We start from the raw sequence: 12,790 nt of genomic DNA on the forward strand, positions 1-12,790 counted from the left end.
TGAATCTGATCAGTATTTCCAAATTTATCCTAAACTTGTCCGTTTTTTCAAACAAAACCTCCATGCTCACTGTCTTGTGAACATAACTTGTTCATTACTATTTCTGGGTTCACACAGTTTTCCATTCCTGAAATACTCTTTTCCTCTCTACCACTTTTCTCTCATAGATCTTTCAAAGCTCAAGTTCCAATTTCCCTATCAATCCTTTTTTGGGCCATCTCTATTTATAAGATTTCTCTTCCCTCTGCGCACAGTAACATTTGCTGAACATATTATAGGCCAGCAGAGGATTTCTATAAGGTCCAATCATCCACCCACCCATCTTCCTCCAACTGTCACAATGTCCTTAATTTTTTCCACTCTTACCACACAAATTTTTCATGCATCTACCTAAGACAACTTCTCCCCTAGTCTCTCAGATCCCTTCCCTCTTGCCCATCTGCCAAAGACCTCTACTTTGCTAAATCCAATGCTTAATTCTCATTTCTTCTCTTGCTTGACCAGTCAGAAACTTTGAGACTTTGATGACTTTCTCTTATTTGAAATAGTTTCTTCACTTGGCTTCTGGAACTCCATACTCTCCTATGTCTCTGGCTGCTCCCCCTCAGTTTTTTTGCTGGTTCCCACTCATCTCCTAGACCTCACCATGTAGCACTGTCCCACTCCTTGGCCCTCTTCTCTTCTGTCAACACTTAATCTCTGGGCAACATCGTCCAGTCTCATGGTTTAAAGTACCATCTCTATGTGGATCCTCCTGGCTCTCAAATTTATATCTTTAGTCTGAACCCCTCCCCTGCTCACTCAGCATCTCCACTTAGGTATCTGAGAGGCATCTCAAATCTAGTGTGCCCCAAACTGAGCTCCTGTACTTTCCACAGCCTTCCCCATGTCCAGTGGGGAAGCATCTCCACCTAGTTGCGTCCCTTTCCTCTCTTATTACGTGTTGTACATCAGAAAATCCTGTCAGCTCTACTTTCAATATCTATCCAGAACCCAGGCTACTCTTGTCACTCTACTGTTATCACCTAATCTCTGTCCTCTGTAAATGATGCAAGTAACAGTAAGAGTGCAGGCCTTGGAGATACACCTTGCAGGCTTCAGTCCCAGCTCTGCTGCTGCTTAAGAGTATGACCTTGGGAAAGTTATTTACCCTCTTTGTGCTTCAGTCCCTTATCTGTAAATAACAACAACAACAACAGTACCACCACTCCAATCATTACAAGGATTACATGAGAAAAACATAAATTGCTTAGCAGAGTGACTGGCAAATAGTATGTGTTCAACAAATGTTAGGTACATGTTATTATTCTATAAAGCTATAAAAACTCCATGACAATAGATGGAAAGTAGTAGGCAAGATGATGAGGGAAATGTGAGAATGGCCATTCTCCTACGCATGAGTTGTCCAAATCTTTCAATACCCAAGTCCACATTGAACCAGGCTGTGGAATTACTGTTCCAACCCACTCTGGTCTGTGCCTACTGCTTAGTATGCTGCTTACTTTGCACAGCTTTTACCTATAGATTCAGAAAATAATACAGCTGATCCTTTAAGAACCAGGGGTTAGAGGGCACCAACCCCCATGCAGCCAAAGATCCATGTATAACTTTTGACTCCCCCAAAGTTAACTACAGTTGTCCCTTGGTATCCACCAGGGATTGGTTCCAGGACACCCATGGATGCCAAAATCCATACATGCTTAAGTCCCTTATGTAAAATGGCACAAAACAATGCATAAAATTGGCCCTCTTTATCCATAGACTCCTAACTGTGGATGGAAAATATTAATATTTTCAATCTGTGATTGACTGAACCTGCAGATGCAAGAACCAGGCATACAGAGGGCGAACTATATATTTATTGAAAAAATCCACATCTAAGTAGACCCATACAGTTCAAACTTGTGTTGTTCAAGGGCCAACTGCGGCATAGCTAACACTTCTTCATCTGTATTATTTGCCATTATCACCCCTTTTTCCTTTGTCTGAGAAGTAATTTCTATAGCTCTTCTTCTCCAAATGTCCTTTTCAGTCCCAGGAACCTCAGACAGTCTTAGTCCTGATCCTGGCTATATTCTGGGTTGACTTTCCCCTTTTGGGATTCCATAGTGAGTTTTCTGTCATAGCTACAAATATAATATTTACATGGGTGCTCTACAAACCCAGTTAACAATACTGCTGTGAGAGCTGTTTCCAGTTATTATTTTATTGGCACAAAAATACTGGGTCTCCTGGCAAACGTGACTGATATGGAGGGGAAAATAGTAAACTGCCCAGTGAGAATGGAGAAAGCAAGTAATTAAAACCATGCCACCAAATCCAGGGCAAAAAGAGTCAGACAGTTTGCAGAAAAGGAAACTGAGAAACTAAAGAATTTCCTCAAATATCCAGAAAGTAACTTTTTGAAATTGGGATTAAACTTCAATGTTTAAAACTTTGGGGATTTCTTTTGGCTAAACAGAATCATCCTTAGGAGAAAAATCCCCCTTTTTGTTGTGCTTCTGATTCAGCTAGATTCATAAGGGCACATGGTGAGCTGGTAGGGAAAACACTAAGAAACATCTTCCCCACTACCAACCCCCCCTCTGACTTGCCACTCACATAGTCTAGGGCTCTTGATCACATACAGATTGCAGATGCCTGATAAATTAGGCAGATGGAATTCACACATCAAAGCCACCTACTTGGATTCCTTTTTGGCCATTGGTGCATTTCCTCTCCCTCTCTTTTTTAATTAGCCTCATAAATCTGACCCTGACAAGGTCCTACCTCTCCTTACCAGCAGTTGGAGGTGAGGTGTTAATTTGTCCTCAAGCTTTCATTTACTTCTCCACTTGAGTGACCATCAATGCCATGTGGCATCCATTCATTACAAGGCTCAGGTGTGGCTGTGGGAAGGTGTGTGCCAAGGCCTGCCAAACCAGATACTCCTTCCAAAAGAACAGGATGGTTCTCTGGGCAGGGCGCACTTCAGACGATCACACTCCACAGTGCCTTCTGAACACTGGCATGCCGAGAGCTATAGAGAACATTGTTATGTATTCTTCAGACTATCTGATTCATGATAGCTATTCACGTGCTTGCAAATGATTACTTGGACTCAAGCAAATTTTCAAGAGGTTTATCCAAATCAAGAATTGAAGATAGAAACAGAGTTGTCCAAGGTGGGGGCCTTGCTCTCTAAGGTGAAGCACCTGTGTCAAATTCATCTGACTCAATCTTTGTCTCCTGGTCTTGACAATGTAAATCTGGAATGCTAACCTAGCTTATTTGGGCAAAGTTTGGATTTCTCCTCATTCATGGAGAGCTGCCTTTTGGCTTCAAGTAGCTACATCTTGGCTGAGTCTTGGGTCTTTCCCAAGTCTTTACCCTTTCCTCCCCACCCTTCTAGGAGAGGGGCTATCTCTTTCTGTAATCCAGATGCTATCCACAGCTGGTTTTATGCCCCCTTGTATTCTCAGGGCTTCCCCAGACCCCTGTATGGGGAAGAAAAGGTCCCAGCACCCCCTAAATACCCCTAACATCATTTTTACCTCCAAAATGTAGTGGCTACGAACAATCATTTCCTGCAGAGGATTTTCTATCTAGTCCATTTAAAATTTCCGAGAAATGGAGATACCTTATTGTACTCTGACAGCTTATTTCGGCTATTCACAAAGCAGTGTTAAACCCCTTTTATGGGTTCATAACAGAATAGCCTATTGATGGAGCATAATGGTTTCTCATACTTTTGAATGCCTACCATTCCACCAATACTACAGACAATTTATGTTTTTAGGTGCCTTATGGTAGGTTTCCATGCTTTTCATTAGGATGCCATTCTTGGGAGAATAAAGTTCTGTACTGCACCAAAGATCATGGTTTGCAAATGTGAGCAGTCCCCAGATATTGTCGACCATGATAAATAACAACAATGGCAACAGCTGCCATTTATATATGGAGCACTTGTATGTCAACCTTCACATCCACTCTGTTGCTAAGAGCTCTATAGTCACAATATTTGATTCTCATAGCAACCCTAAGAAGGATATTATTACTCTTATCCCCATGTTGCAGATGAAGAAAGAGAGGCTTGGAGAGGCTAAGTAAGTTCTTTTCGCCCACACACAAAAAAATCACACTGGAATCTGAACCAAACTCATTGATTCCATACCCCAGACACTGTATTGTCCTGGCCCTGTGTCCTCATGGCATATCATTAGACTCCTCTGTCTTGGCTTTGGCTGCATGCATTTTCTTGGTTTTCCTCCTACCCTCTGTCCCAGTCTCCTCTGTGGCACCTCACCTTCTTGCAGGGGAGCGCTAAGTGTTAGAGTGCCCAAAACCTCTTTGTTTTTCTAGGTACACATTCCCCTAAGCAGTCTCATCTAGTCCTGTGAAGTTCAATGTCAACATACATATAACACCTACATGCTGACATCCCTAAAACCTGAATCTTCATTCCAGACTGTTTTCTTTACTTTCAGTTTCATAAATCCAGCTGTGATTTCTAATTGGCATCTCACACTTAAGTCCAAAAAAGTTTGTTATTTTTTTCTACTTCTCCTCTAGAATGTTCCACATCTCAGTACTTGATACCACCATTCAAACACTCAGGCCAGAAGTTTAGGCACCGGTCTTGATTTCTCCTTTCCCTGGTGTGGATTCACAGTAATCCTGTGACTTCCTTCTCTACCTACTTGTGTGTTTCTGCTTTGGGCCCTTTAGTGTAACTAACTAATACCCCTTTCTGGACTATTACAATAGCTTCCTGACTGGTTTCCTTGCTTTTCACCCCCAGCCTCAATTCATTTGTCACATAGTCTTCTGAGCGACATACAAAACATGAATCAAACCATTCCCCTCCACTGCTTAAAACTCTTCAAATATATTTTTGACCTATGTCCACACTCCACAGGGGGTCTTCAAAACTGTGTATGATCTGACCATGTGCTAACTCTGCAACTGAACCACATGCTACTTGCCGTCCCATTCTCTATTCCACCCACAGTGGCCTCGCTTCAGTTCCTCAGTGGTCCAAAGCTTTCATGCCTCAGGACCTTTGCACCCAGTGTTTCCTTTGCCTGGAATACTCTCTCCCTGGCCCATAGGGGCTCAATAAATGTTAACTAAACAAATGACAATAGTGGATTTCCTCTCCTACGTGAATAATATAAATAATAAGTAATATGAAAAATTATGTTTTTAATAACTTATTTAGCCATTTGTATTTATGACACTTAAATTATAGAATTAGGTTATGGGTTATCTAAAGCATGTTTACTTAGATGGGGTAGGGAGGAGAAGGGAGCAGCGGTGGAAGAGGGAGGAAACATTTATCATGTGATAATCATGAATCTTCATTCTTGTTCAATAGATATTAATATCCCTGTTTTTCAGAACGTAGGTGATTCGAAGAGGTCAGATAACTGGCTAAGAGAGAGCAGGAAGGAAGCAGTGGGTCTGGAATTTACAGGTGGTCTGATGCCAGCATCCATGGGTGGTCCCCAGGTCCTGGTGCCTTGGAGCAGATGCTGAGAGATGAGGTTTAAGGATAAGAAAAGGGGGATACACCTGGAACACTGCCTTTTTTGCTCACGTGGGAAGCATCACCAGCCACTGTGAGTTAGAGAGTCTGGGCATCTTAGTTATATCCAGTTCTGCCTCGGTGGTCACACACAGCCTGCAGGAGCTGAACTGGGCCCCAGCTTGAGAACCCGGTGCCCACACCCACAGACGAGGTGGGAGTACAGTTAGGTATGACAATTAGTAAGCTGCCATCTGCTAAAACATCACATACTAAGTGAGACTTAATATGGTTATGGGTTTCTTTGAACTTTTTTTTCCTTCACCATATGTGCTTAAAGTCTCTGAAAAGGAAACGGGAATGTGTAAAAGAATGGTGACATTCTGTAGTGTGTCAGTGGAATGAGAAACTTATCAGGCACTGTCTATTTCTGGGAGTTTGTGGTATTTTATGGTTCCAGGCTTCCAGTTAGTGACATAATGGCACTGCCAAGATGACTTACCACATGTGGGGTAGAGAAGAGCACCATGGGAGGTGCTACTTCTGAAAGTTACTTTGGCTTTGCTTTGGACTAAGTTGACACATATACAGAAAATACCCCTTTTTCTCCAAGGCCTAATGGAAATGACATCTAATCTGCTTGGCTAATACATATTTTTCCCAATGGGTAGGAACCTCTCTGTCCCGGGTCTTCCTGTTGCATTTTGTTTACGCCTCTGTGATAGCACTTCTCCCGGGCGTGCTAGAATCCTCCTTCTAGCCTCTTGCATTTCTATCTCCCTCCTCCACTAACCTATAGCTCCTGCGGGCACGGGCCATGGTTGCTTCATCTTTGCGTAATCCAGTGGGGCCTACCCAGCACAGTAATTTACATTAGAGGTGCTCAATATAGGTTGTTGAAGTGAAACAGAATTGTTTTAGAAAAACAATTTAGAATCATGACTTTAACACAAGATACCTCAATTATTTGCAGACATGACATATTGTAGATCAATAACATAATGGACTATATCCTTAGAGTAAATGCTAAAAAAATTACCAAGAAAAAAAATCCTCACTCTTTATGAAAGCCAGTGCATGGTTTAGGTTAAATTGCATTGTGTAAATTCTGTGGAATCCAAATGTTTGAAATAAAGAAGAGTATTGCTTTTGGTCTTGGCACTGGAGCAAAAGGTGGAAGCCTGTTAGAATATTCATGGTTAGCTTAGCATAGGTGTGTCAATAAATCATTGCCATGGCTCTGTGGTAACTAGAGATCTCTCTCTCTCCCTGAACATTGTTATAGGGAAATATTTATTTACAAACTTCCTGACTGTAAAGAGAAATACAATGAATGTCATAAAGCACCCATGCATTATGACAGTGTGTTTAGAGCAGGCTAAGTATTTTGTTTTCTAAATATTTAAGCATGGCCAACACATCCGTTGGGAATCCTGACAGAAACAAAGAAGGACTCTAGGTCATAGAGCAGAGGACTATCTCTAGCCTAGAAAGGAGAGTTGGAAGATGAGGGGTTACATAATCAAAGTACCATTTCAGGAAGATGCATTTGGCAAGGGTATACAGGCTAAGGGCAGGCTGGGCTGCTCCTGGAGTGCTGGGGACCAAGGAGGCAGCTGTAACAGTAATCTGGATGTGAGGTCAGAGAGGCATAGGGACAGCAAGTGGTAGAAGTGTAGAGCAAAAATTGGTCATAAAAGACATGTCAGAGGGAAAATCCCTATGCCTCTGTGAATGTGATAGATAATTCTAAAAGATTGGGTCTGGGTGACTTGAATGACTTGTCAATACAGAGAGAAAGAAGCAGGGAGGGGCAGCTGAAACCCTCTTCTATAGGGGAATAGAAGAGTTTACTGTTGGATATGCTGAGTTCAATCACACAGTGAGACAGCCGGGTAGAAATTCTCTTGACTCCATCCCTGCCATTTTAGGACATTGTTGTTCTCTAAGGAATAGCAGATCTGGTGACAGCAAAGAGATATTTAAGACAAGTAAAGAACCAGCTAAGTTTGAAAGTGCTGAGGTCACAGCACAGCCACAGCTGAGACACGCTACAGTGCTCCGGCTGGATATTTGATCTCACAGCATGCTGACTCCCTGCCAGGCTAAATGTTCTCAAATGGTGACTGGATTCTGGCTTAGATTTCTGCTTCCACTCATCTACAAGTATTTAGCTTGTAGTCAGGCATTAGAACACGATGACTTTATCATTTAAAGAGTAGAAACAGTTCTTAGGTTACAGTGGTCCAAACGATTGCAGCCTCCAAATTTGCGAAGTAGTCACGTAAATCAAAGAGTTAAGACTCTGACTGTAATGACAATATGCCCGACTGAATCCTCTTGGTCCAGTTTAATTCATCCTTTGGTAATTAACTCAAAAGTTACCATCTCTAAGCAGCCACTTGACTCCTGGAGGCAGTCAGTTTACTTCGTTGTCCATGTTCCCACAGCACCTTGTTCTTATTTCTAGTAGAGCCCATGGGACAGACTCTGTGTCTGTCACCACTCGGCGGGGTGTCCCTTGAAGACGGGAACTTTTTATGTCTCTTTGTATTCCCCACTCCCCTATCAGAGTGGGGGCTAGAGGGTGGTATTTCATTGTTGGAAATGCCCAAAAGAGAAATGTTAAGAACACGGAGAGAGCGATGCGCAGTCGCCATAGCCAAGCCTGGGTACGCATCATATGTCACATCCCTGCCGATGGTGTTGTTGCCGCACCAGCAGAGGCCGTGTGCTCATTACATGCTGCTGGCCCATATTTGTAATGTGTGACATTTTTTAATGAAATACTGTCAAGGGTAATTCATCATACCATAACTTTTGGGTTATATGCTGAGACTGGTCTTAAACATAGACATATTGAACTTCGAGGATAATGCTATTTCCTAAAAAGGGTACGATCCAAGGGTTCTGGCTGGAAAAATGAAGCAGGACCTCATGTCCTTTTAAGTTCATCAGATGTGCCTGAAAAGGATGTTTGTTTCTGTCTACTCCAGCTAGGGACAGGGGTAGTGTGTGAAGAGAATCAGGTGACTCTGAAATGTGGTGGAATATTTTTTTCCTGTAGAACATCAGTGTTTGGAAAGGGAGTGAAGACTTGCTAAAGGTTTGTAATCACTTTATCTCAAGAGGCATTAAAAAAAATAAAAGGGCACATGATAACTCTAGTGAATTTCAGTTGTCACTGTCGCCTCACAGTGAAAGGTATTCTCTCTGCGTATCCATAAAGATCTAGGATTTTTTAAATGTATAATAGAGTATAAATAAAAGAGAGCTTCTAAATCCCATCATTTTTGTGTAAGTCCAGATAAGACTCCTTTGATGAGCTTAGCATTTCCTTTTTAGGGAAAGCTTGTAGGTGAGAGAAACACTAAAATTATAATTCTTTCTCTCCCTTAATTAGACTGGAGCTCACCATAGATCTTGCTGAAGCTGTGAGAAAATCCAAGCAATAATTCACATTGTCAGATCAGCAGAGATGGGCATGGGGGTCCAACATGACTGAAAGGTTTACTGACGCGATCTATGTGTGAACTGAATGGCTCACAAGGAATACAAGTCTTCATTGGAAATACACCCTCTGAAGACACTGAGCATAAACAGCAATGAAGATAAATTCAAGCAAGATTCTTATACCACTTTTACAGATGTCATTCCAGAGGAAATATATAAATCACATTAATACCAATTGATGTGGGTCACTAATTAATAAGGCCCATTAAATCGTGGAGTAATGACATTTAGCATCTAATGAATGCCTCGTAATCTCTTGATCATTAATATTTCATGGCATAAGAACACAAGGATGGGCATCCCTGGCTCAGGCAGCATGGTTTCTTGTCTCTGGGCGCTTGGTGGCACAAGGGCATTGCTCCTCTGCTGTGAGAACACACAACATAAAGGATTAACCCTTCCAGTAACCCGGGTCCCAACACTTCCTCTTTGGGCAGGTGTGAATCTGCTTGCCATTCTCAGAGTTAACATCTGTGACTACTGGGTGCCCCCGAAGAATAGAGCGGAGCTGCCACGTTGCATTTGGTGCGTGGCATTGCTTCGTTGTTGACCTTCCCGGGCCATTCAAGAAAGTTGCTCGGGAGAGAAATCATTACTTTGATTTATAACCAGGGCTTTCTTTATTCAAAGGCAATGATCACCTCACAGAGCAGGTGCCGTTGCAGGGGTTTATTGATCCTATGCCCTTCTAGAAATTTCAGGAGGACGTCACTCTGGAGATGGAGAAGGTCAAAGAAAGACAAGTCCATCTCTGAGCTGGCGGAATTGAAGTGGGAGAAACTCTCCAGTCTCTATCGCTCCAGGGACACTCGGAGTCTTTTCTTTCAGAAGAGGGGCTGGAGCAGAGAGACCGCGCTGAGCTTGCAATGGTCGAGTGAGAGGGAAAGAGGAAGGCGACGGAGAGCGGCTAGGGGTGGGGGGAAAAGGGTCTTCAGCTCTGGACCCAGATTCCCAAGAGTTAAATCCCACCGCGCAGCCTGACCTGATGGGATTTCCTTCTGGGAACAAAACGCAACGCTGATCAAAATCAAGTTGGACAAGTGACAAGACTGAGTCTGATGTTGGTGGACGTCTTTTAACGTCGTAGGAGGGCAGACGACCGGAGACAGTGCGCTGGGGGTAGCTGGAGAGAAGCACTGAGCCCAGGGAAGGGACATAAAGGGACACGCAGCCGGGAAACGGGGACAAATGAGCAGGGGAAAAGAGAGTGGAAGAGCTGAATAAAAGTAAGGGGAAAGTGGAGACAGGGTTAAGGGGAGAGAGCAGGATGAGAGAGAGAAAAGTGAGGGCGGCGAGGAGGGATTAAAAAGGGAAGGGAGATGCTGGAGAGCAGGGCAGACAGTTGGAACCCGAGGAGCGGAGAGGGTGGAAGGGAGTGAGCGCCAAGGGGGCGCGGAGAGTGAGCCGAGGGGGCTGGAAGAGGAGGGCAGGAAAGTGCGATCGCGCGGGGGTGGGCGAGGAGCCGGGGCGGAGAGGGGGCAGGAGGCGGTGGGAAGGAGAGAGGAGGCAGGGGAAGAGGGAGCCCGCGGGCCGGCGGGCGGGGGCGTGGAGGCCGCGGGAGGGAGGTGGGGGGCCGGTGGGGGCACGCGGGGGGTGGGGAGCGCGGAGGAGAGCCGAGGCCAAGTGCATTGTGTCTGGCAGCGGCGCCGCGATCCCACCGGCGGCTGCGGCGGGGCGGGAAGCCATGGAGCCGCGGGCGCTCGTCACGGCGCTCAGCCTCGGCCTCAGCCTCTGCTCCCTGGGGCTGCTGGTCACGGCCATCTTCACCGACCACTGGTACGAGACCGACCCCCGGCGCCACAAGGAGAGCTGCGAGCGCAGCCGCACCGGCGCCGACCCGCCGGACCAGAAGAACCGCCTGATGCCGCTGTCGCACCTGCCGCTGCGGGACTCGCCCCCCCTGGGGCGCCGGCTGCTCCCGGGCGGCCCCGGGCGCGCGGACCCAGAGTCCTGGCGCTCGCTGCTGGGGCTCGGCGGGCTGGACGCCGAGTGCGGCCGGCCACTCTTCGCCACCTACTCGGGCCTCTGGAGGAAGTGCTACTTCCTGGGCATCGACCGGGACATCGACACCCTCATACTGAAAGGTGAGCGGCGGGCGCGCCCTGCGTCCTGGGCGCCCGCGCATGGAGCGCAGCCCTCGGCTCCCGTGGGCGCGCCGGTCCCCGTGGCCACCTCCCCGCCGAGTCCCCGTGCTGCGCTCCCCTGCACATTCTTTCATTCTTCCCCGCCGCCTCCCTTCTTTATCCTTCTCCCTTTCTTTCTTCCCCGTCCCTCCTTTCTTTTCCCTCTCACGCATCTTCCCATGACTCTCTTCTTATCTCCTCACCCTGTTCTTCTTTTTCCCCTTTTCGCACGTCTTTCTTTGCCTCCCTGTTTCCCTCTTCTTTCCCTCTCCTCCTCCCTGTCTTTGTACACCTGCCTCACTCGGAATGCCTGTGTCGATGTTCTTGAAGCCGCTGCCCATGGGCTTCCCAGTAGGCTCCTTTCCTCGAGTTGTGCTTTCCTTTTAGAAATACCTTTGGAAGAAAAGTGCCGCAAAACTCGGAAGAGGGGGAAAGGGGCTTTTTCTTGTATCGAGCCAATGTTGGTAGCAGGCGGAGCTGATGCTGTGGCTGGCAGGCTAATGGGAAGCTAAGGAGGCCTGGGAACCTTTCTCCAAACCTCCCAAGTGCAGGGTTCCTGTGGGTTAGACCTCCCATATACCCTCAGTGCTTTGGTGGCGGCAGCTGGACGCGGATAGGACATCCACCCTTTTTCACCTGTGGTGATGACTGGGCACACCGTCCTCAGGGCCTAGGCACACCAGGGTGAGGGGAGGGGAGAACCTGCCCCAACCCTGGAAAGCAGAGCTTTTGGATTTGCTCCCGGACTCTACAGAATCACTTCCTTTTACTTTTGTGTGTCTTGAAAGGCTTTTTTGGTGGTTGGTAATTTAGCACTGAGTTGTAGAGCATCAGTTTGCTCTTCTGAAATCTCTGCAACACCTGGGGCCCCTGTATGTGACCAGATAGTTTGATTTTTAAAAATAATCTCATTAATGTAAAAATATTCAATGTGACAGCCCCATTGAGGAAGCTCCTTTCTAACTTTGAGAGCACCACCCCTAATATAATTTTTGAGATAAAAAAATAAACCTTCTTTCCCTTGAACTATCAAAAAAAAAAAGAAAGTCTAAAATCAGAAAATCTTAGTTTATAGTAGCCATTCAGGAAGACAAAGGAACAGACTTGTGTTGAATTCCAGTTTGGAATGGAATTGCTTAGAAAAGAGGGGGTTAATAATATTTTGGCCTTCAGAATCTTGTTGGCATACTCTTCATTTCTCAAATGTGACAACTTCCTCCTTCCTGTGGCTAGCTCAGCTGGGGACTGCCATCTGAAACCTGTCTGTTCCTGGAAGGACTCCAGAGCTTCTGGGGGGTCACACACAGTAACCTGCCTTTGGGTAGTGCACCTTTTTCTTTCCTCTCCTAACTTGCATCCAAATCTGATTTCTCCTCAGGAAGATGCTGCATAATTAATTCTGATAGCAGCAGAGCACATGAACAAACTGTAAAGGCTGAGTTTGGAGGCTCAGTTGTGGGATGCTCATTTAAGCAAGGCAGTTTTGAAAGCTAAACAGTGTAGTCTGTCTTTGGAAATGACAGGGCTGCATTTCCTTACACTTTTTCTAAGCCTCGGGTATTTCATTGCATGTAAAGCGGATATAGAGTAATGGCTGTCATAGAAGGGCAGGGTCCAACCCAAGCACAGGAGAGGGACCTCTACGCCA

At 45.6% G+C, this 12,790-nt stretch overlaps 1 protein-coding gene across 3 annotated transcripts in view; it reads left to right on the top strand.

Annotated features, from left to right (window-relative positions):
• The first annotated feature begins 9,804 nt into the window (after nt 1–9,804).
• The window catches only part of TMEM178A (transmembrane protein 178A), a 46,497-nt gene continuing 43,511 nt past the window's right edge, over nt 9,805–12,790 (top strand). The window contains exons 1-2 of one of the 3 annotated variants that reach the window (XM_053666808.1): nt 9,805–10,245; nt 10,661–11,103. In XM_053666808.1, the coding sequence (XP_053522783.1) occupies nt 10,704–11,103 (400 nt within the window). In that variant the 5' untranslated portion in view covers nt 9,805–10,245; nt 10,661–10,703. Of the gene's footprint in view, nt 10,246–10,630; nt 11,104–12,790 lie in introns of those variants that run through there. The other 2 variants (XM_037136496.2, XM_037136433.2) reach the window with 2 other exon arrangements.

This window comes from Artibeus jamaicensis, unplaced genomic scaffold, assembly GCF_021234435.1.
Source record: "Artibeus jamaicensis isolate MK-2021 breed Jamaican fruit bat unplaced genomic scaffold, CSHL_Jam_final contig_465, whole genome shotgun sequence".
Taxonomy (NCBI): domain Eukaryota; kingdom Metazoa; phylum Chordata; class Mammalia; order Chiroptera; family Phyllostomidae; genus Artibeus; species Artibeus jamaicensis.